A 24,812-nucleotide genomic window follows, 5' to 3' on the forward strand; every position below is an offset into this window, starting at 1 on the left:
AACATTTTAGCTGCAGGAAATCTAAAATAGTGACTCTTCCCCCAGGAAATTAATTTTCATAACTCCACCTGCCATAAAATGCTGTAGAAACTTTTTTTTATTAAACATTTTATTAGGGGCTCATACAACTCTTATCACAATCCATACATATACATACATCAATTGTATAAAGCACATCTGCACATTCCCTGCCCCAATCATTCTCAAAGCATTTGCTCTCCACTCAAGCCCTTTGCATCAGGTCCTCTTTTTTTTTCCCCCCTCCCTCCCCGCTCTCCCTTCCCTCAGCTGTAGAAACTTTTGACTCACTGATTGAAATGTCTAAGATAGTTTGAAACTATAGCTTAAGTTTTTAAATATTAATATCAGCTGACATGGATACCAACATTCTATGCCCAATCATGGCTTGTTGAACTTGGGTTTACATTGATCTGAAAGTTAGCTAATAAGCTAATGACACGAAATCAGAAGGCACAAACCACTTCCTAATCGAAAATGACTCTCCTTTTACACTTCCAATTGCGACAAGGGTTGGGCCATGTCAGCAGTCAGCAGAACTGACTGGAGAAATGGGATACAAAGGATAGAAGAGATTTTAAGCCTCCCTCACTCCACTCAACAAAAGCAGTCCCAGGAACGGGCAAGCACCTTGAAAGCCATTTGATAATCCAGTACTTTTATTGTAACAAAAGCAGGGGTAATTTTGAGTCACAAATATTCTTAGTTGTGAATGTACCGAAGAAATATTTTATGAAACTGCAGATACAGTGGGAAAGACTTTTTAAAAGATCCTAGCAAAACCATCCCCAAATAAAACGGTAGGCTCATCCAAGTATTATTCAAAGCCATCATTGCATAACCATGCAGCTACAACACACTGCTGCCCACACTTTCGTCGGAGTTCAGTTCACAGGAAACACTGCTCGAAGAGGTCATATAAAATACATCTGTTCTTGATCATGGGGCGCCGGCACTGAAAGCGTGAACAACACAAGGTAACGATGTCGTCACCAAGGGACGACAAGAATAGAACTCAAATCCCCTGATTCCCGAGCTTGTGGTTTTCACTAATTGTGTTCCTTTCTACTCATCCGAGTGCATCAAGTGTAAAGCGCCGGCGAAAGGAGTGGACACAAATGAGCCAAGTCCGAGGGGCGACGACTGCGCCGGGGGTCCCAGGCACCGCCACCTTTGGGCACTTTCCTTTTGTTTGGGCTGAGGAAGATGAAAGCAGCCGCAACCACAAACCCTTGGGACCAAGAACTGGAACTAGGTATCGCCTATTGTGGTAACTCTCGCTCGGTCATGGTCATTGCAGGCCTTTTCTTTTGCACCTTTCCCTTCCCGCCAAACCCTGCCTTTCACCTCGCCCCGGTGCACATTATTGCTCGCCCCTGGGACCAAGGGGTGGCTGCGCGGCGTTCGCCCCGCCGGCCGAGAGACATTCCTAGGAGCCCTAGCGCCACGGGCGTCTTCTCGAGCAAGCGAGCGGTAGTCAAGCATGATGTAGATGTGTTTCCACAGTGAGAAACTTAAAGCGGTGGGAACCTGGGCATGCACCAAGGCTGCTCTAGCGTGGGTCTCCGTGGCGCGTTGCGACAAAGCAACATGTAGACAATGAGAAAGTCTTTTCCTCTGGCTCGGGAATCCCCGGGCGACCTCCTCCCGAGCGCCGACGTTGACACTTGCCCCTGCGCCCGAGGAGCCCGAGCTCGCAGACCCTGGGGGCTTCTAAACCGTTACTCCACCCGCCGGGGTGGGGCCAGCCCAACGGCTAAGCCTGCGCAGTAGGCCGGGCCGGTTCCGGGGTCCTGAGCACTACAAGTCCCACAAGGCAACGCTCCGCAGGGGCGTCAGACGCCCCCCGCCCCCAAGCCCGGAGATCGGGGTTGCGGCTACCACCGCACCCGCCTTCCCTGTGGCCTTAACACCGTTACAGGCGACTTTCTCTTGAAACACATAAGCACACTATTGCTGTGTCCCCCGCGGACTCGCTCTTCCTCCTGTTGCTCAAACTGCTCGAATTCCCCCTCGGAGCGGGGATAGCAAGGAGAGAGAAAAGAGCCGCGCTCCTCGGAGGACAGCGCTCGGCGCCTCGGTCGCACTTCCGCCTTCCGGCTCCGGAAGGTAGTGCGCACGCGCCCCCGGCGACTCCGGCGCGGTCGGCTTCCGCTCCCACTGTGCTCTGCGAGCCGAATCATGGATCACACTGGTAAGGAGGCGGAGGCAGTGGGGGTCCCGGTCCCATGCCCCCTTGGCCGGCCTGGGACCGGTCGCCCAGCGGGCGTAGGGGGGGCTACGCTCGCCCCAAAGCATTTGGTTGTGGCGGTGAGAAAGAAATCTCCCCGACCTCTCTCCGGACCCGGCTAGGGCCTGCCGCTTCCCGGCCTACCCTCCGGTGCGGTAGCTCCAGCCTCAGTGCCGGCACAGCCGGGGGCCCCTCTGGTTCCAGTCGGCGCCCAGCCGGGACGGCGGGCACGCGCGCGGGCTTTCCCACTCTTCCAGTCCGGCCTCTGTCCTGCGTGGTGCGGACTGGCGGCTCGATTTCCGTGTCCACGCGGGGAATCCTCGCTGCGCTCTCCGCTCCGGCTGGAAGTGGATGCGCGAGAGTGGGTCGGAGATGTCCTGCTGTCTCCCTTGGCTCTGGGCGGGAGTCGCGGTGGCCACTTTGTGTCGTTATTGCCTCTGTTTCTTTGAGCGAGAGTTGGAGAGAGGAGTCGGATAATAGCGTGTGGAATCATACACGGAGCAGCTTCTCTAAGCCCAAAGCATGTCCCGCGCTTTGACTGAGGTCCTCATTGGTCGTTTGGGCACATTACTAAGGAGAGCGCAAAAAGCAAGGCATTCGCATGCTTTCCCCAAGTAAGACTGGCTCCACCCCTTTGTTGTCTGTATGTGTTTGCTTTGGCGTCTGCTTTTCGTGGTTTGTAGATATTAAAGTGTGCTGTAGGTTAGAAGGTGGTCCATACAGTTATGTTAATCGTGTCACAGGGAAAACGACTTTTCCTGTCTAGAAAGTAATTGGGATGTATGCCCGCAATAACCAAGTATTGTAACACACACTGGAGTTTCTATTTTTTAGCCCTCGTGTTGGGCTGGCAAACAAGACAGTAGCAGTTCTCGTGGAGGTTACTGGAAGTTCTAGTGGAGAAGTTAGTGAAGCGTTGAAAAACCACTTAAAATGGTTACAAATTGTGTGTTGATGAAAGTGAAAGGGTGATGTGTCAGTAATGGTAAAGAGTGGTCAGGGAAAGTCTTTCTGGAAAGCTCAAATCTGATAGATGAGAAGAATTCTTTCAAGGATTCTGAGGTAAGGAAAACAGAGAAGGCCAGTTGACTACAGCCTAATTGGCTAGCAGGTTAAGAGCCATAGGATGAAATTGAACAGGAAGGCGAGAGTCAGGTCATGCAGGGCCTTGAAGACCTCAGTAAATATTTGACTTATTTTCAGTTGCAACATGCAGCCATTTAAGGAGCCCTGGTGGCTTAAGCAGTGGTTGGGCTGCTGATCACAACATCACCAGTTCAAATGCACCAGCTGTTTAGTGAGAGAAAGATGAGGCTGCCCATGTCTGTAGAGACTCAGTCTCTGAAATCCTAAGGAGCAGTTCTGTTCTGTCTTAAAGAGTCCCTACGAGTTAGAAGTGCGTGTAGCTAGTAAACGTTATGGAGGTGACACTCAGTGATAGATGCTGATGGTGTAGAGGTGTGTGAAAAGAAAGAAGAAATGTCTGGGTTTCTGGTTAAAGTGGTGGGTAGATAATAGTGTCTACTATTAAATTGAAGAAAAACATTTTTAGGAGGAGAAATTTGGTCACAAGCATTTGTTTTCAGACTACTTAGATGGGTTGTAGAGTGAGACATACAAGGTTACATTTCTATGTATCTAGTGGTGCTGAAACAGACATGCCACAAATGGGTGGCTTAATCAAAAGATTTATTCTCTCACAATTTAAGAGGCTAGGAGTCCAAATTCAGGGCACCAGTTGTAGGGAAAGTTCCTTGTCTCCTTTCTGCATCTTTAGATCTGGTTTCCATTGGATATCTACTTGTGTCCAGGCATCAATTTTCCCCCATGCATTCAGCTTCTTGCTCTTCTTTCCTCATTGTCAGCGCCCACCCCCCTTCTTTTCTATTGCCTTTTCCTTTTCGCAAGATAAAAGATGATGCAGGCCTCACCCCAGGGAAACTCTCCTCACGTGGCATCAGGATTGTGACCTGATCACATCATCACATAACTGCTAGGCCACTGAGAAGCATGGCCCAATAAAGTGGGTATATTTGGGGGGCACCATTCAATCAATGGCTTAAGGGGAGATGAGCTATCAAACAGATAATTTGAGATACTCTGTTGGTGATGAGGCAAGATAAATGAGAGGCTTCAAAGTTTTGTGGAAAATGGAATTGAAATGTAATGGAATTTTTCCACGAACTTTTTGAAGCACCTTTGTATTTGAAAATCAGCACCTTAACAGTAATGTTTTTAGGCATGGCGATGTGTGTTTTACTTGAGAGCAAGTACAGGAAAGGTTCTAGAACCAGGCTCTAAGGAACACCAATGTTTGTGCAGTTCTGTACAAACAGAACTTGGGGATCTTGTTGTTAAGAGTAACAAACCTCCTTGTTCTGAGCTTTATATGTTTAGATAGTAGATTCAAAAGGAAACTGTACTTTATGGTGAAATTTTGCATATAACATATGGCTATGTCCAGATTCTCAGTAAAGCAAAAGGCTCCCAGAGCAATACCGGAGAGTGGATTTTGCCTTGGACTGCGGATCGTGAGGTTTGAAACCCCAGCCACTCTGTGGAAGCAGGATGAGGCTTTCTACTGCCCAGAAAAATCTACTTAGGAGCAGTCCTACTGTGTCCTTTAGTTATGAGTTGGAATTAACTAGAAGGCAGTGAGTTTGGTTTGGGGAGTCTGCGGCAAGCTAAGGCGTTAGGGACTGCAGGTTCTCGACCCGAGTGCTCGCTATGCCAGCAGCAGCAGAACAGGGCGTGTGAGAAGGACCTGCAGCAGTGGAGTGGAGGCGTTCTCAGCGCTCGCAAACACCAGGCGTCCTGTGGCTAGCTGAAGGGCAGCACTGGGCTGTTAATTGTTTTCAACCTTCTTTTAAAAGCTGTATTAGGAAGTCACATGGCTTTTGAGCAGGAAAGTTATTTTGCCATTTCTACATTTTGCTTATTACATCGCTTCTAAATACTGTTACAGCCATAAGCAATAAGAAGAAATATATTGGTCAACTTGTTAGGCTGGTAATGAATTGTTGTTACAAGTGAGTCAAGTTGGTTGGGATTATCCTAACAAAGATGTTTTAGCTATCCACATACAATCTCTTTTTCATTATTTTTTTTGGATCAGTTCATGTAAAATAGTAGAAAGTAGGTGTCAAGACATTTTAAGTTAATCATGAAGGACCTGTTCTGAATTTTGTTCCATATATTGTTCAGAAATGAACGTGAATTTTACATGTGTCTAAAAATTATAATCTTGGAGTTCCTTAAGGAGCCCCGGTGGCACTGTTGGGTAAACATTGGACTACTAACTTCCAGGTTGACAGTTCAAACTGACCAGCTGCTCCACGAGAGAAAGACAAGGCTCTGCTCCCATAAAGAGTTACAGCCTCAGAAACCCAATGGAGTGTGGCTAGGAACTGGAATTTACTCGATGGCATTGGGTTTGCTTGTGTTTGTTGGGGTTCCATGGCACTAGTTTACTGCTTCCAAATGGAGGTGACAGATTTTAGGTCAGTCTGGTCCTGAGTTTTGAGCGGTTATTTCCCAAGGTGTAGATAGTAGCCTTGCTCGATAACTCACCATGCTGAGAACATTGCACTAATTAAAAATGATTTGCATTTTCTACTTTAGGATGTTTTCTTTTTTGTCCTTAGGTAGAGTTGAACCATTTCTGTTATAATTTTTTACATACCCGAATTAAATATTTTCTGGATTATAATATCGTCATATATTTGGAAACAGGTGGCTCTTTAGCTTTTAAATGGAGTAAATTCTATGAAATAGTGCTATTCACAGAGCATGAGTTAATAGTTTATTTCATGATACATAAGCAGGGAATTTTAGGAACTAGAAAACACCAGTTATCTAGAATAATTGAATGTAACGGAAATCTTGTATCCTCCTAAACTGTAACTTTTTATTAGAATGTTGACAAGAGTAACTTAGTTACATGTGTCTCTCTAGAATGTACAGCCCACTGTCTGCATATTTTTAATATTAAATGGTATCGTTTTTGCTACTATATGCTTTTTAGAAAAGCTATGTAACATGTAAGGGAGTAATTACCTTCCTGAAAACTAATGCCATTTAATTTCGCCGTTGTCACTCTTTTTGCACTTCTGCTTGTATTGTTTGTCCTGATGTACATTCAGTGTAGCATGTTTACTGATTGCTGACTTTATATTGCTTTATGAACAGACATAGAGATTGTTTTTAGGAGCCCATGAATCACTTTTGACTCATTCAACAGGATGAAACACTGTCTGTCTGGTGGCACAATCCTCACAGTGGTTACTGTGCTTCTGGCCATTGTCCATCTTGTTGAAGGTCCTCTTTATTCCCGGCCCTCCACTTTTCTGCGTGTGATGTCCTTTTCCAGGGATTGGTGCCTCCTGATAGTATAACATGTTCAAAGTACCGTATATACTCGAGTATAAGCCAACCCCAATATCAGCCGACGCACCTAATTTTACCACAAAAACTGCATTAAAAATGTGCTGGAAAAACAGCTTATACAAGAGTATTTACAGTATATTGCTTTCCTATTGATGGCAGAATAATCTTACAAAAGCAAAGCTAAAAGAAATGACAACTTCGTTGTTTGTTTTTTACATAGATAATGAGTTACAAGGCACTAACAGCTCTGGATCGTTGGGTGGTCTTGATGTGCGCAGACGAATTCCCATAAAGCTTATCTCCAAGCAAGCGGCGAACAAAGCCAAGACTGCACCCCGAGCTCCGAGGCCTGTCAACAGGATGCCTGCAAAGACGCCCACTGGTGATGGAGGTCAGTTACTTAACAGGGCTGCAGCCTTTGTGTTGAGTCAGATGCCTCCAAACGTTTCATGTGGTCTTACTGAGCCTCTGCTCATCTTTTTGTTGGGCTTCTCACTTTTGCATGTTGTACTATTCTCTCTGGAGGGATGGTTTTGGCTAAATTTCTTTTTTGTTGTTGAAAATAACATTGCTCATTAGTTTTTTAAAAGATCTAAACAGTTCTACAGAAAGACATAACATTAATTACTCTCCTCTCCATAGTTTATCCCCACAGCTAATTTTTTCTAAAGTTTTAAAATACAGAAATATTACTTTTTTATGTATAATTGCTCCCCCCCCCCCATGGAACATACATTTGAGATTTTGCTACATCCCCAAACCCACTGCTGTTGAGTTGATTCCATTTGTAGAGTTTGCAAAACTCTAAACTTTTCCAGGAATACACAGACTCCTCTTCCTCCCTGGGACTGCCCCATGCCTAACCACCAGCATCACCAGGCCTTCCTGACCCTGTCAGTCACTACTGACAAATGCATTTTATTTTACAAAAATAGCTTTACAGTATGTCATTCTGTAGATGCATTGTTCTACCAGCATTTGGAACTTGTATGTGACTCAGTAAATAAGACAGTCATCTCACTGACAAATGGTTAAATTCTGACATTTTTGTTGTTTCACTTTCAACTCATATTCACTAACCTATGAAAATATCAACCACCATCTGTAGTGGAAGTATACTTTAGAGATTTAGTTGTTAAAATTTACCAGCACATCATTGCTTTATTCTTTTATTTTACTATTTTCTTAGGCTGAACATTTTGCTTATTGATTTTCATTGTTGTCTGTTGTGTAAAATGAATTTATGCTTTTATATTTTATTTTTCTAAATGTTTTGTTGTGAATTGGGTGAAGGTTTACAGCGTAGTTCATCAGGTTTACATTCAACAAGTTAAACAGTTTGCTCCAGTGCATCCATTGCTGTGCCTTCATTGAATCACTTCCATTGTTTCCTCTTACCGATCCTCCTTTCCTAGCCCTCTGAACTTTGTCAGTGGGTAAGTGTTGCCCTTTGACTTTAAATTTGATTATTCTAACATGGGGGTGCATTCAGTTTCAGACTTGAAGTGTGACTGAGGGCCGTAGCCATGGGGTCTTCCACCAGTCTCTAGCTGACCAGTAAGCCAGGCCTCTGATGATTTTGAGTTCTGTTCCACCTTTTTCTCCAACTCTATCCAGGCCTTGCTTTTCATAGGTGATAGTGGTAGCCAGCCGCCAGCCAGAGTTCTTCTAGTCTCAGGGATGTAGTGACTGATGTGCACTTGTTCCATCAGTTACTGGATTAATGGTTTCTATATGTCTGACAATTTTCATTACTCTTCTTTACTTTGGACAAGAAGAGACCAATGGTTAACACCTTTCGATGACTGCTCCCTGGAGCTTTTAAGTTCCAGTCGCTACTCACCACAGATGGAAATAGAACATTGTCTTTGTGACGTATGTGATGCAGTTGACTTTGGTGTCTTCAGAGAGTATGGTTCTGAGCCCTGGGGTTTAGCAGTTCTTTGCCTCCAGGTCCTTGGTTAGGCTGGAGAAGCATTCCTAACTCTGCCTCCTGCTTGCTGCACTGCAGCAAAGGTAAATGTACACATGCACATTAATACACTTGCCAAGCCTATATACGATAGGGTACCCCCTCCCAAAAAAGGTGGGGGGGAAAGCTGGGCTGGGCAGAGATTTTGTATTACGCATTTTATGAACATAGAGCAACTTGCTCTGAATTAGTGCGCCCAGTGGTGTTTCCTCGGAAGGTTTTCTCTGGTGACTGAATTTTTTCATAAAAGCAGTTTCACCCAAACCTTGTTTTTTGTGATGGCCAATTTAAGAGAACAGCGTGCAGCTGTGAAATTTTGTGTTTTGCTAGGGGAAAATGCCACAGAAACTGTTGTGATGTTGAACACATCTTACAAGGACAGCACTATGGGAAAAACTCAAGTGTACAAGTGGTTTTCTTTTTTCTGAAAAGGTGAAATGTTGATTGATGACAAACCTCACTCTGGACTTCCGTCAACTTCCCAAGTGGACGAAAATGTCGACACAATCCAGGCACTTGTATTTGAAGACCGACAACAGCGATGACAGACCGTTGAAGAACTGGGGAGTTTCTCGGCTATCTTGGAGCTTGCTGAAAAATTTGTGCCTTGGGTTCTGACTGACAAGGGCAAAGAGGGTTGAGTGGAATCATGCTGTGCTCTGAAAGAACAGCTCCAAAGTGACCCAGAGGTCATTACTGGTGCCGAAACATGGTGCTATTCCTATGACCCCACAAGCAAACATCAACCAAGCCAGGGGAAGACACTCATCACCTCGCCTAAAAACTCCTCAAGTGCAATCAGAGATCAAGACGCTGCTCATTTGCTTTTTGGAGATGAGGGGGACAGTGCATTTGGAGTTCATTCCACCACGTCAGACTGTTGATCAATCTTTCTATTTAGAGGTTCTGAAAAGATTGTGTAACAGTGTGCAACATAGAAGGCCTGATTCATGGCAGACGGGGGCACTGGTTTTGCCACCACAACAATGCACCTGTTCATGCAGCCATCTCAGTGTGCCAGTTTTTGGGGGAAAAAACAAACACAGCATGCCTTTCTTACCCCATGCACCTTACTCACATGACCTCACTTTGTTTCTGTGAATGCAGAGGGACTTGAAAGGACAGCAATTTAATGATGTGGAAGAGGTGAGGAAAAAAAATGAGGGAGGTGCATTCAGCCATCCAAACAGATGAGTTTGAAAAATGTTTCCAAAAATGGAATCACAGATTTGATAAATGTATTAAGTGTAATAGAGAGTGCTTTGAAGGTCATAAGGTTGTTTTGTAAAAAAATTTCAATACATAACTTAGGGGCAGGGTGGGGGTGATTCCTTTTTTTAGGGGGTTCCCCCTCTTATGTTTGTGAGTAGATTTCCACTCTCCCTCTCCCACCTGTTCAGCCTTTGTCTCTCCAAGCAGTGAGTCCTAGGTCACTATTGTTGTAGGTTTTTTAGCATTTGGGGGGAGTCATTTGGGCTTCTAAGTATCCTTTACATATTTCTTAGCTTGTATACTCTGCAAAATTTGCATGTGAATTAGGGCATTTTAGAACTTGATGTGTAATTTTGCGTGTTAGAAGTAGCTCTTGTCAGATTGCTCTTTAAAAGTATTTGTTCATACTTCTTTTAAACATTTGATGGTTGCTGTTAAGGTTTTTATTACTGTGGTTGAGTTATCGTTTCAGAGTCTTGCTTGCTACTTTTTCTGACTCTCCCATTTCATACTCATTGCTCAGTTTTATTTTTGGTTATCCATTTTCCTCTGGGTTTATGAGCTGTTTGTAAATTAATAAACCCAGGCCTTTTTCATGTACTTTCTGGGTCCTTGAGTTGTACAAATGGTTCACGCCCTTAGCTAGTAACTGAACGGCTAGAGATTTGAACACATTCAGCGGTGCCTGGAAGAAAGGCCTTGGGAGCTACTTCACACAAGGCAGCCATTGCAAACCTGGGAGCACAGGTCTGCTCTGACACACCCGGCGTCCGGATTCTTCAGTGGTAGTTGACTTTACATATTCCCCTTTTGTTTTTTGAATTTTGTATATAACATTTTTTATGGAGATGCTTGAAGGTTCTGTGAGTTAGCTGGCCTTTTTTTCCCTTTGTGATTTCCGGATTTCATGACTTTGTGAAAGAGGCCTTCCCTGTTTTCCTATCTCATCCTGTAGCATGAGACTGATCACACTCTGGCTGTTTTTGTAACATTCTGTTAGAGCACACCTGCACTGACTCACTTCAGTGTCTCCTGTGGCTGCTCTCCCCTATTCAGTCAGATTGTATGATCAAATAACACACAGTTCCCCAAGAAAGGCCCCTGCATCAGATTCTTTACATGCTGCCGGACATTTTAATTAGCATGATGTGTTTAGAAAAATACCCCTAGGAGGATTGAGAAAATAAGGACACCGCGTCTGACCTCCTTTGGCCTATACCAAGGGGCAGAGAGAGTCCAGCTCCGCACCAGCCCAAGGCTGATTGTCACAAGGCAGAGGGTCAGACATGTCTCTACGGTTTGCTTCTCTGTTACTCTCTACCCTCCCATGGCATTCCTCTGTTGGGTTTGATAATCCACCTCAGTGGCCACCCAGAGCCCACAGACAGTAACAGGCTACCTCAAGCCAGGGGTACAAAACATAAGGATACAGTCTTTGGTCCTTGGAAACCCATCTCCTCAGCCGCAGCCAAGTCTGTGGTCCTCAACCTCTTCGTCCTGTGCTCCTGTGCCCATCTGTGTGCCAGGAAAGCTGCCTTCTTTGCCTCACTGCCTCATAGTCCTGTCGCTGCTCCTCTGTTCTGTCTCCCTGCTGTTGCCATCGCTACTTCAGACAGGGATCTTGCATACCTTCCACTGTGGCTCTTCTTTCTTGATGGTCCAGAGATTCACTCTTCCTGCTTCTGATGGGCCTGTCAGGCGAGCATATTAGGCTGCTAGCAGTTCAAACTCACCCAGCCACTTCTTGGGGTAAAGAGGAGACTGCCTACTCCCGTTAAGATTTACACTCAGAATCCTTATAAAGAGTTACTGTGAGTTGGAATGGATTTGATGGTATTTGGCTTTTTTTTGGAACGAGACTAAGAAGTGTATTGAGAGAACTTTTCTACAGCTATCCACTGGCCACAGAGACAGCCTTAAGCATGTTTTGCTTGGAAAATTTTGCACGTATGAAGTAGAACCCATGTAGCAATACCTTTTGACTTGCCCCTGTCATTTAATCATCTGGGTAAAGTTAAAACTCATATGCTTTGGGTAATCTGTTTACCAGCTCTTTGGCCAAGAGAGTCATGAGAAGCCTGGCACCTTGGAGGTATAGATTTGTCTCCGCAACTGTAGGTGATTGGGTTCTATCTGGAATCCTCATCACACGGCTTCTGGTTGTTTGTTTTGTATGAGGGAGGATTTCTAGAAACTTTTCAAAGTAGGCCAGGGAGATTGACCTCATTGGGTCATTGTCTTCTGTTCGGTGATATTAATGTGTATGTTGTGTGGTGGAAGACATACTGAGATCTGATATGACGCTAGGCTCTTGATGATAAAGCAGCGAGAAGTTTTATTTGAAAGAATCAACTAGGTATTGGTATGTTGTTTCTAAAATTGGGCTCATTTGGGGACTGAAGAAGACACCTTTAATTAGTCATAAAAACACAACCAAATATTCTTTGTTTCATTATTTTGTAATAAAATGACTGGCAGCATGAGACCACCTTTAAGAAGTTTATTTTTAATTCAACTGAGATTGATTTAGTGCCCACTGATACTATTCATTGGGAGTTCTGGTGGCATGGTAGTTATGTGTTGGGCTTCTAAGCGCAAGGTCAGCAGTTCAAAACCACCAGCCAGCACATAGGAAACTTTGGGTTTCACACTTTTCTGGTGATAAGCAAACAAAATACAAACCTCAGTTCTTTCAGAATTTTCCCTAAGAAGGCCATTTGTTTTGAGATAATTACAAATTCAGATGCAATACAGAAAACAAACCAAACTTACTGCCGTCGATTTGGTGCCAACTCCTTTTTTTTTTTTTAACAGTTTATTGGCACATAATTTACATAGCATACAATTCAATCTTTCAATCATACCAAGGACAATTTTACAATCATTACTCTATCAATTTTAAATACTACCCCGGGTAAAAATTGCCTTAAAATGACATGTGCAATCATAGTCAGTTCTAGTGCTCCCTGCCCCCTCCTGCCTTCATTTCCCACTCCTGAAATCCCCACTCCCGCCCTGTTACCCATCCAGTCCCCACCTGGCATGCCCTGTCAGCCCCCATCAGTTAGTAGCACCATGCATATACTCCTCCTAAAGGCCACAAACTGAGGAGCCCAAGAGAAACAATAAAAACCAAAATCAAAATAGGATGGTATGGAAGAAATAATAGTACATAGACCAAAAGGCATATAATGACTTAAAAAGAAGAGACCTTCGTCAACCTTCCCAAAGCCAGGGAAGGAATTTCTGTCATGGAACAAGTAAGAGATACTTGCACCCAGAACCAACTCAGGTCGGGTCTCTAGGGAGGTCATCTGGACAGGTCTTGAGTTTGATCCAGCGTCATCAGGATTATAGTGGTCTCTGCCTGACAACAAGGCTCTTCAAGGCTCTTGCCTGTGGTTAGTGGGGATCAGCCAGCAGCTCAGTCTGATGAGATCCTCTGCAGGTGAGTTTGGGGCTCGCACTGCCCTCCATAGCCTTCTACAAATTGGGTGTTCGTAATTTTAGCTCTGATACTTTTCCCTTCACCATATTCAGATTTTGTAATTGTCACCTTTGTATCCCACAAGCTGGTGTGCTTCTTCAGTGTAGACTTACTTATTTGACTCCTCACTTAGATGGCTACTTGTTTGAATACAAACAAGTCTTTAAGATCCCAGACACTATTCCGATTGATAGCCAGGCACCATCTGCTTTGGTGTAGCACTCTTTACCTTCATTCCGATTGATAGCCAGGCTCCATCTGCTTTGGTGTAGCACTCTTACCTTCATTGAGCATTGCGTGAAGGTGAGTATCGTGCAGGGCCATGTTATCGAAACGAACTGTTCTTGAACTGGGGCGAGAGTTAAGTAGGAGTCCAGGTCCCGTCTGCCTGTGCCTGAGTTTTGTACTACTCAGGTGTAGTTTGGCGGTAGTAATATGACAAATTCACAACCCTATAATATCATCAATAGCCATAAGCCAATCAGCAACCAGACAGAACACACACACACACACACAAAACAAAAGCCCACAAGGAAGCAAGCTATCATATTTTTTTAAATAGAAAAAATGGTGGCCATTTTCAAACTTCGCACAGCATCCCTGATGGGAAGCAGTAATGTCTTATATTAGGGGCATCCTGGTCAGTTGGTAAGAAGAACCCTTGTTTGGGAGTCTGCTCCCAGCTCTCCCACCAGTCCATGTGTTGAGTGATTGTCAGTCTCCATTCTGCAATGTTTTCAGTTCTGAAGAGATCTGAGTAGGTTGGGGCCCAGATACTTTTAATTGACGTTTTAAACTAGTCTTGAGTACTTGTTCTCAGAAGAGCTTTGAAAGGGAGTCAAGCAGGCTGTTCAGTGAACAGACCTGTGTCACCTCCGTAATGTAATTTGAGATTTGGGAAGTTAATGAGGAACACTTTCTTTTTCTCAGAAGGATTTGATTATAACGAAGAAGAACGGTATGACTGTAAAGGGGGAGAGCACTTTGGAAACCAGCGAAGATTTCCTGGTCACCTATTTTGGGACTTTCAGGTATAACTATAAACATTAAGACTTTTTAGAACAATTTGTAGAATGTCTAAAGAAGGTCTAGTATGAACGTTTGTTAGCGCTATGCGTTTCAACACACAAACTGTTTGTTTACTAATGCCCTCTCTCTACTCTTAAAAAGAATTTGAATAAGGTTTAAATGAAATCAGCAACCAGTAATGACTACTTTAAACCAACAGCCAGTGGCCGTATAGCTAATGGTGGGGGCTATTTATAGATAATACCAAGAAACCATATTGCTACTTGTTTTACCCACTTTTATAAAATACTAACCACTTTATGTAAACTGTAATTGCACTGAAAGGCAATGTTAACTCGTTTCCACAGATAAACATCTTAGGTGAAAAGGATGATACACCGGTTCATTTCTGTGACAAATGTGGATTGCCTATTAAAATCTATGGGCGAATGGTAAGTGTAACTACGAAACCTTGCTTTTGCTCCGAGGGCAGATCCTGAAGCCTTGGTAGATAGGTTCATCATTGTTGGCTCGTCACTGTTCTGTTGCTCTTATTGGGCGCCAGTGGGTTGATTCTAGCTCGTAGCAGCTCGCGAGCCAGAGAAATGCCCGGTCAGACTTTCTTGGAAGTAAGTAGGAAATAACCAAGGAATGTTTTTGCGTGGCTTGTAAAAGAATAACACCAGTTCTCAAAACAAAATAATTGCTTTCGCCTGCTAGATACTTGTTAGCTTACATTGAACACTTTTAATTTGTTAAGGAAAAGCATAATTGTCCTTGCCTTAACAGAATGAAATTAGTTGTTAATTTTTGAAGGCCATAACCCTTGACATAAACACTGGATAGTGTGTATGCTTTTTGGAAATGGAACTATAATCATTACAGACTGTATTTTTAGGAGCCCTGGTAGCACAGGGTTAAGCATTACACTGTAATCTCCTGGATGGATTCAAACTAAGCAGCCACTGTGTGGGAGAAAGCCGAGGCTGTCTGCTCCTTTAACTACGACAGGCTTGGAGCCCCTCAGGCCCAGTTCTGCTCCGCCCTGTGGGGCTGCCACCGGTTGGAATTGACTCATTAGCTGGGTTTAGTTGATTTTTATGGTTTAACTGTAGTTTTACAGTAAGTATGATTTTTCTTTTCTTAAGGAAAGATAGTTTCGTATTTGTTTGAAAAAAATTTAAATAGTAATATCTGTGAATGGTAGAATGGGGATGATGGGAGGTGTTTTTTCTTTGTATATCAGGAAAGTAGTCATGCTGGAATATAGTACTTACTGCTGTTTTAGCATTTTACTGTGTTCTGGTTTCTTTTCAGTTTTTTGGCTCATTAGCTTAAGAAAAGTAGGGTAAAATGCTACTGAAATTAAATATAGGCAATATTTGCTACTTGTCTGCTTTGAATAATTTCAGGAGGAACAAAGTAAGATAAAACAGAGAACTCCTCCTCAGGAGCTTTTAACCTGTGTGCCCTATGGATAAAATTTTTAGATTTACACTTCAGAAATAATATGCAAATAAACAGTTTTGATAAAAAACACTAAAACTTTTCAGCAGAGTCTCAAAGGTCTTTATGACTAAAAGAGGTTATTCATTTATAGTATTAGTATTTAGTAAGTGTTCATTTATTGATAATACAATTTCATTGAGTTCTCAAGGGAGGAGACGAGGCAGCCAGGGTGCAGTATAGCAACAATGAAACATACAACTTTCCTCTAGTTCCTAAATGCTTCCTCCCCACCCACTATCATTATCCCAATTATTCTACCTTAAAAATGTGGCTAGACCAGAAGATGCACACTGGTATAGATAAGAACTGGAAACACAGGGAATCCAGGACAGATGACTCCTTCAGGACCAGTGCTGAGAGTGGTGATACCGGGAGGGTGGAGGGAAGGTAGGGTGGAAAGGGGGAATCGATTACAAGATTCTATATATAACCTCCTCCCTGGGGGATGGACAACAGAAAAGTTGGTGACGGGAAACATCGGATAGTGTAAGACATGACAGAATAACAATAACTTATAAATTATCAAGGGTTCATGAGGCAGGGAAGGGCAGAGAGGGAGGGGAAAAGAGCTGATACCAAGGGCTCAGGTAGAAAGCAAATGTTTTGAGAATGGTGATGGCAACAAATGTACAAATGTGCTTGACAACAATAGATGGATGTATGGATTATAAAAGTTGTATAAGCCCCAAATAAAATGATTAAAAAAAAGTTCTCAAGGGTCTTCTGTGTGTAGGTCAGTATACTTCTAGTTACTTCTTTGGGGAAAATTTTAAGTTCTAATATGTCTAACTGATATGTCTCTGTTTACAGATTCCATGCAAACATGTGTTTTGCTATGACTGTGCTATTTTACATGAAAAAAAAGGAGATAAGATGTGTCCAGGGTAAGATCATTATTACACTGTTAAATAATAAAGTTCATGCTAGAGTGATTTGTAATCTCACATAAACTAGAGACAGGTATTAACTGTGTAATCAGTGCTCATGTTTGAGCAAGGTAGATTGGTCAAAATTATTTATTTGTCATCATTGTGTTACCACCCAAAGCAATTATTTTACTTTTTTGACAGGGCACTACAGGGTGATTGAGTGATTAAGAGTAAAAACACTTTATTATCTATGTGACATTTGGTTTCTTCATCTTGAAAATGGGGTAATAATAATACCTCCCGAGGTTATTAATAGGATTAAATATTGCTGTTGAGTCAGTTCTGACTTCCATTGGCCCATAGGGTTCCCACAGCTATACCTGCAGAGAAGCTGACTTACGTAGAATAGAGTTGGCCCATAGGGTCTCCAAGGTTATACCTACAGAGAAGCTGAATGTTAAATCTTTCCTCTGTGGAGTGGCTAGCAGGTTTGACCACGGACGTGGCTAGCAGGTAAGTGCTTAGCCACTGTGCCACAAGGTCTCCATAGATAGGGCTAGTTTGTTCTGGATCCTGCAGAAGCATTCCAGATGGACATACATGAGTTTTCCAAATTGAAATATCCACACACACATTACCCAGCATATAGCAAACACTGTGTAAATTAAATGTAAGCTATTATTTGTTACCTTTTTATCTGATTATTATATCTTGAGTATCTTAAAACACCACCTGGTATAGATTCATCCAAGTCATGAAGAGCTAGAGGGATTGGTTGATAGCGGTGTTTTTTGGATGCTCTTGCAGGATCTGGAAATAATTAGACCCTTTGTATGTGAATGTGGCCCCTGGAAAGGCTTGACAGAAGTTTTGAGAGACTGGTTTTGAACAGCTGTAGGCTGACTAGAATCCTGCTGACCTGCTCTGTGGGCGGCTGTCAAGGGTGACCCTCATTGTGGCATAGGAAAGTCAGCATCAGTGGGCTAGAAAGGGATGCTTTATTGACAGCCTGTTAACCATAGAATTGCTGTGAATTGGCGCTGACTCAGTGGCAGTGACTCCTAGCAACTAATTTTCTCTCCCTTCTTATTTTAACAACTAATTTTCTTGATGCATTGAAATACCCTTTTAAAGTAACATTCCGTTGAAAATTTTAAAAATTCTTTAAAAATCTATCCTGTGAGTTTCATGAATACTTCCCCACCTAGAGTTATCCTTCAGAGGTGTTATGAAATTAAAAGTGCATATTCGCTTACTTTTGGTGTCTTTTCTTAGTGACTAATTTTCTACACTTGCTCTTAGCTAAAAGTCTGAGAAGCGACTAATGACTGATTTTCTAAGACAGTGTACATTAACTTTATATGGTGAACTTGATTATTTCAATGGGACAATGGATTTTAGATAGATTTTCGATATGAAAGTACTATGCAGAGGGCACTGAAAGATCTTACTCTTTTTATATAGTGCTGCAATGTTCATACTTGGAGGAAATCTTGTTTTCAAGACTATATATATATATAACTGCAGTAAGCATTTTTTGTTATGACCTATATCTGCTTTTAAACATAAGTCTATCTGCATTACCAGCTCCAAATCAGAAAATGAAAAGAAAAACAAAAATCTCCCCACAGTAGCCATGGCAATGCTGATTTTAAATATTGTATACTATTGCTCTAAAGTATCACCCGAAAGAAATGATACCGCATCCTATTAAAATGATCATGGTTCTTGACTTACCCGTGAATTAGAGAAGTTAAAAATGAGGCGTGGGCCAAACCGTGGCTAAAGAGAAGGCTAGCTAGTGTCAGTGGGAAATGCCAGGCTTCTAGAAACAACGGTCTCCACCCGATCAATAGCGTGGAGCCGTTTGATGTGACTTCAGATGGCTTGACGTATTATAGTACTTTACCAAGGGACTCATAGTGCCATTTTCATTGTTCCGTTTCTTCTTAAAGATACTGTTTTAGGAAAGGAGAAATAGATGTGAGTCAGGTCGAGTAGACATTTTAACAACTTTATATTAGAGATGGAAGTGAAAACCCAGGGCGTGAATGACTTCTCCAAGGTTACAGACCCACACGACACGCTGCTTGTCCGATTCCCGGTTGAGGCCTCTTGCCACTGTATCAGGCAGACGCTAAAGAGTGGATTACACATAGTGAAATATGGAATATTATAGTCTTATATTGAGTCATCAAGGAAGGATAACTTAAAGTCAGTGCTCACTATTTGGGAAGGAGTAATATATTTTAGTAGTAAACCTGCCAGAAAATTGAGAAAGATTGAGTCCTAAGAGCCTCTTACTAGTCAAGGTTTGAATTTAAAATGTCTCTATTAAAAATTTACCCTTACTATTATGATCTTGAGCATCTTTGTATTTCTTATAGTACCTTCTACATCGTGTTTCCCACATAGTAGTGTTGCTCCACAAATCATGCAGTTCATTAAATACTGTGCAACTCTGAATTCTGTCATTGTAAGTGATAGGCTGTCTGGCCTGTCCTTCCTGGATATTACACGGATGGAGGCAACACAGAATTATTTGAGAATATAGGCTAGATTCTGGGTCTTAGGAAGAATAAAGTCTCTCTTAAAAATGTACTATTTGATAAGTCCTTGTCATTTTTGTAGTGAAATTTGAGGTTGATAGAAATGCTGATGTTTATAGCTGGCACGTGATAAAATGAAGATTAAAGATGTATTCACAGTAAATATTTTCAACTGTGAACTTCTGCTGTATTTTACACAGTCAACTTTTAAAAGTAGGCGTGTCTTTGAGATGAAGTGTATTATTTTTATGTTCTGTTTTGAGTAAATCCCAATTTTTCTCTCCCTTCTAATGTAGTTGTAGTGATCCTGTGCAGCGAATTGAGCAGTGTACACGAGGTTCTCTCTTCATGTGTAGCATTGTTCAAGGGTGCAAGAGAACGTACTTGTCTCAGAGAGACTTACAGGCACATATCAACCATCGCCACATGAGAGCGGGCAAGCCTGTTCCTCGTGCTTCCCTCGAAAACGTCCATCCTCCTATTGCCCCGCCTCCAGCTGACATTCCTGACCGCTTCATCATGCCTCCAGAGAAGCATCATCTGAGCCATATCCCACCAAAGCCGCACATCCTGATGCCGCCGCCTGCTTTGCAGCACGTGCCACACGAGCACTACAGTCAGCCGCACGACGACCTCCGTGCTCCTCCAGCAGAATTGCCCATGGCTCCTCCTCCACCTCGGTCTGTCGGTCAGGAAACCTTTCGTATCTCAACAAGGAAACACAGCAATTTAATAACTGTCCCTATTCAGGATGACTCAAATTCAGGTGCTAGAGAACCACCACCTCCTGCCCCAGCACCTGCTCACCATCATCCTGAGTATCAGGGTCAGCCAGTGGTCTCGCACCCTCATCATATTATGCCTCCACAGCAACATTATGCACCCCCTCCACCTCCTCCACCACCGATAAGCCATCCCATACCCCACCCTCCCCAGGCTGCAGGTACTCCTCACTTGGTGTACAGCCAAGCTCCACCTCCACCAATGACCTCTGCTCCGCCACCAATCACCCCTCCCCCTGGACATATTATTGCCCAGATGCCACCTTATATGAATCATCCTCCTCCAGGACCTCCCCCACCTCAGCATGGTGGCCCACCTGTCAGTGCCCCCCCTCCTCACCATTACAACCCTAACTCTCTACCGCAGTTCACTGAAGATCAAGGAACTCTGAGCCCTCCATTTACCCAGCCAGGGGGAATGAGTCCTGGGATGTGGCCTGCACCAAGAGGGCCGCCACCGCCTCCACGCATGCAGGGGCCGCCTTCTCAGACCCCACTTCCTGGACCGCATCATCCAGACCAGACGCGATACAGACCTTATTACCAGTGATAGTAGTATTGTGAACTGAAGAGGTGATGCGGGGGGGTGGGGGGGGGCAACTTAGACATAGTCATCCTTTAATTAAGCTTTGACTGCTTGGGGAAGGAGAAGCACCTCTCACAGAGGGGGCTGTAAAATACTTTAGGGTCTTGTTCTCAAGATGGTTTTAAGCCTTGACCTGGGGCCTGATTTCAAAGTACAATACTGTAGTGCAGATAAGTGGCTCACTTGAGCGCAGCTACGTTTTAACAACTTTGTTCTCTTAGTGTGGTAAATGGACCCAGAGGTGACCAGTTGTAATATTATTTCCTGGGGGGGGAAATTTTATTTTTCATTGTTCCACTTTCAGAAGTATTGCTTTTGTTAAACCCAATCTTTAGTTTTTCTTGTGATACATTTTGTTAACCTGTGTAAATGGATTAAATTTCAATATGGTTGTAAAAATGCTACTTTTTATGTGAATTTAAGTGCAGCCACATACTGTTTTTTTAAAGCCTTACGTTTTACCACTAATTTCTTAAAGTCACAATAAAATTCTGGAAGGCAGGCAGTCCAATGGCAGAAAATGATCTCACATGGCAGGCACTGGAACAATAAGGTGTAGGAAGTATATGATGCGCTTCGCTTGGATGCCTTTTCATTTTTAGGCAGCCTCAGGAACGCCCGAGCACCTAAGGGTTCTAGAGCCAAGATATATTTCTGTTTGTGACATTAAAGATCATTGCTGAATATTTGGAAGAATACAGACAAAGTACCTGATTCTATAAGCTCCAAGTTGGTAGGGGATGGTACGCTCATTCAGGTTTGCCCTTGAATGGTTTGAGTGGCGTGATTCATCACAAGTCACGTGAGCTGTTTAAGCGGTCTCTGGGTGCAGTGTGCCCTGCTCTGCTCATTGTTAGAATCTAAACCGACTGAAGAGGCTTGAGACAGTTCCTCTCTTCATGGTAGAATTTGATCCTGTGCTCAAGTGGCTTGTTTATTGGGTTTCAAGTAAAATTAAAATACCACGGGGAATTGGTATGTTAATGAAAGACATTCTTGTAATCACAAACTTGCATTTGCTCAGGTCTCATTACTGTATGATACGGGATTTTTCCTTTAACTTGAAAACTTAAATTATGATTTCCTGAAGCTTGGTTGGAGCAATCTAAACTTGGACTGTTTTAGAATGACGCTACTGGTGAAGACTGCCAGGTGATTTTGTATTGGAGAGAAGTTCTGACTAAATTGTGAATTTCAGTGCTTTATACGGTGCCTTCAGAGTCAGCGTTTGCATTGTAGGGACTTTTTAATATCCAGCTAAGGTAACCACTTAACGGTTTATACAGAACTCACGTATAAATTGATACTCTTGGGATATTGTTATATATCCTTGGACTAAACCCCTGTGAAGGATTTTTCCCTCCTAAAATGGTGCACAACATAAACATGAAATGTATAGGATGCAGCTTTCATTTATGAGATAGTTCGTAGTGTATACATTTAGAGAGTGCTTGTTAGCCAAGGGTCACCTGATGGCTAATTTAGCGTTTTCCTGCGTCAGGCACAGGCAAAGCAAATCCCCATCTCCAGTCATCAGATGCAAAGGCATCGATCTCAGAGCTTAGAGCCGATGTTAGAAATAATATCAGTGGTCATTTCAACCTTTGACTATCCCAACATAACCAATTCACTTTTTAAAAAAGTGGTTTTTCCTACCTAGCAACTCGAGAATTCAATGTAAATGCCATATTTCTAGTGAGTCCTAGTTGTTAGAAGCATGGGAGTGAGACAGTGTGAAATGATGGTGGGGAATGCTGTCATGTTACTGTAGGTACTTGGACTGGTGCAAACATGGTTCTCTTTCATGCCCCTGTTTGGGAGCTGTTAAAACAGTACTGCTGGAAATCCAATACCAGGCTCTGTGTCGTGAAATAAGGAAATAGCCAAATTCACACAAGACCCTCAACAATGAAGAGAGCTCTCTTGTGATTTTGAAATCCACTAGGACTATAAGTGGTGTGGAACCCCTTCACACCCTGTGTATTAGACAAGAAACCCAGTAAGTATCTCGACAAAAGCCCACATTTCAAGAGACAGAGACTTGAAAGAAGACAATTTGTTCCCCGTTAGGTTTGAGAGGTCTATGTAATGCAGGGGTCCATAGCAGACAAAAGTTGAAAATGGCGTCAGACTCGAATTGAGTTTTTGCTTCAATGAGGGTGGGTGGGTAGAAGGATAACAAAATCACTGTTAGTGTTTCTACGGAAGAAGATGTGAATTCCAGCCTTATTTCAGGGAAGCCTTTGAAGCTATGATGGACATAAGTCTAAATTCAATGTATGTATGTTTCATTATATTGCTCTTAAGACTACTGAGGTGGCAGTTTAATTCTTAAAAACAATAAAATGGAAGCATAAATACTGTTTTTGCCTAAATGAATTTTTACCTCATGGTGACACTTGGGAGAACACAGGATTTTCCATTATGTTGCTTCAACCTTCTACAGGAAATTAGATCCCCGGCTTGAATATTACAACCCTCAAGTTGAGTGTATTGTTTTGGCATATGTGTTCAGAGTGCAATGTAGCAGTTGTAGATGGATCAGCATCAAGACACAGGAAACAGTAGTATACACCCATATTGCCATTGAAGAAACAGTAGTATGCACCCATATTGCCATTGAAGAAACAGTAGTATACACCCATATTGCCATTGAAAACTCTTTGTTCAAAACTGTTGTGTAAGTTCTAATTAGGTACTCTGAAAGATAAAAGGAAAAAGTATTTGAACATAATATTAAAGCTTAAAATAAGTTACTATTTGCTAAGCCGCATAAAACTTTGTCCTGAAGGACTGGAGCAGTTTCTTTCACCCTTTTGAGATAGCCGTATACTGTGAGTACATGGACACACACAAGTACCAGAACCCAAACCAGAAATTCTCAAGTTGATTAGCCAACAAGTTTCTGTATTGATGTTAATAGAAGATTCACAATTGTATCCAAAGGGTTTGTTCTGATTGGAAGCATATTTATTTTTCCTTACTGGTTTGGTATTGTAATCTATTTATTTTGTGGTCCAGAAACCAAGGGGGGAAAAAATCGACATTTCAAAATACAGTGCCATCATGCACAAAATCACATCACTATCCTGAGAAAAAGTCAACTCCTTAGGTGACATGTTCTAAGCAGTTAATCATGCACCATTCTCAAGAGACCATCAATGAACATTAAATTTATGTCATGTTACAAATACGATAAAATTGCTAGGTGTCCAGGGGAGAAGGCTCCATTGGACCGGTGTCGATTGAACAGAGTTTTGAAGTGGATGAAAGTCATGTCATCAACAAGTCACCTTTTTGAACTGATGGCCCAGCTGGTACAAAGACTTTGAAGTGGATTACACTTGGCATGTTTGAAGGACAGGATTTCTGAAGGAGTGAGACCAGACCAGTAAGCCTTGCGGGGTAAGGAGCCGAGGGAGTGGGGCGGCCACAAAAGGCCGTGTGGGATGGGCGTGGGAAGCTGTCGTGTGGTTCTGAGCCAGAGGCTCAGCCCTGGCGCTGATGGGTCAGAGGGACCTGAAGGCCAAGATACAAGAGGGGGATGCTGCTAATCTACACAAGACCTGCCAGATGGGTCACCGAGTGGTGACTGTATGCTTAGTGAAACACCTATGTTAGATGTGGGAACATTAAAAGCCAAGGAGCTTCAAGAGCTTACGTTCTAGCTTAAATTCTTAAGTATCTTTGTCAAAGTACAGTGACTAGGGGGAAAAACGATTACATTAAAAAAGATAATTAGCAACACAGATAAAAATGCACAATGAAAGAGAAGTGTTAAATTTTGTATTGGAGCAGGAATCTATTTGCTAATAGCTCTTCTGGGTCTACTGTATCCTGCTAACTAGTTCCTGGGTGACATTGGAACATACCTGTAGACAGCTATCATGTACCTGGGTGTGGTGTAGTTAGGTCCAGGAACTGAACGGATGAAACCGTAGTAGATCAGTATTTAGACAGACTTTAATTTCTTTTGGGAAGTAATGTCAATAACCTTGAACTCTGGAGTTAGACTGTCTAGATCAATAGTTCTCAACCTGTGGGTCCCGACCCCTTTAGGGGTGGAATGACCCTTTCACAGGGGTTGCCTGATTCATAAGAGTAGCCAACTGACAGTGATGAAGTAGTAATGAAAATAATGTTACGGTTGGGGGTCACCCTGAAGGGGTGGCGGCCTGAGTGAGGAAGGCTGAGAACACTGGTC

At 42.8% G+C, this 24,812-nt stretch overlaps 1 protein-coding gene across 4 annotated transcripts; it reads left to right on the top strand.

Annotated features, from left to right (window-relative positions):
- The first annotated feature begins 1,017 nt into the window (after positions 1-1,017).
- On the top strand, positions 1,018-22,977 carry CBLL1 (Cbl proto-oncogene like 1). 4 transcript variants are annotated; one of them, XM_075558552.1, is made up of 6 exons: positions 1,018-1,273; positions 6,855-7,025; positions 14,239-14,336; positions 14,682-14,765; positions 16,633-16,706; positions 19,537-22,977. In XM_075558552.1, exons 1-6 carry the CDS (start codon positions 1,225-1,227, stop codon positions 20,570-20,572), a joined length of 1,512 nt encoding a protein of 503 aa, XP_075414667.1. In that variant the 5' UTR covers positions 1,018-1,224; the 3' UTR covers positions 20,573-22,977. The 4 variants fall into 4 exon arrangements, with proteins under 4 accessions (XP_075414667.1, XP_075414666.1, XP_075414668.1 ...); XM_075558551.1 differs by having other exon boundaries at positions 1,024-1,273; positions 14,236-14,336; XM_075558553.1 differs by lacking the exon at positions 1,018-1,273 and adding an exon at positions 2,059-2,212 and having other exon boundaries at positions 14,236-14,336.
- Positions 22,978-24,812: the final 1,835 nt, after the last annotated feature.

This window comes from Tenrec ecaudatus, chromosome 9 (genome assembly GCF_050624435.1).
Source record: "Tenrec ecaudatus isolate mTenEca1 chromosome 9, mTenEca1.hap1, whole genome shotgun sequence".
NCBI lineage: Eukaryota > Metazoa > Chordata > Mammalia > Afrosoricida > Tenrecidae > Tenrec > Tenrec ecaudatus.

What these genes read in the sequence shown, in the direction of transcription:
- CBLL1 (XM_075558551.1), top strand. Translation starts at nt 1,225, where the DNA reads ATGAAAGCAGCCGCAACCACAAACCCTTGGGACCAAGAACTGGAACTA. An exon ending in TTAAAATCTATGGGCGAATG is followed by an intron (nt 14,766 to 16,632) that starts GTAAGTGTAACT and finishes CTCTGTTTACAG; the next exon opens with ATTCCATGCAAACATGTGTT. An exon ending in GGAGATAAGATGTGTCCAGG is followed by an intron (nt 16,707 to 19,536) that starts GTAAGATCATTA and finishes CTTCTAATGTAG; the next exon opens with TTGTAGTGATCCTGTGCAGC.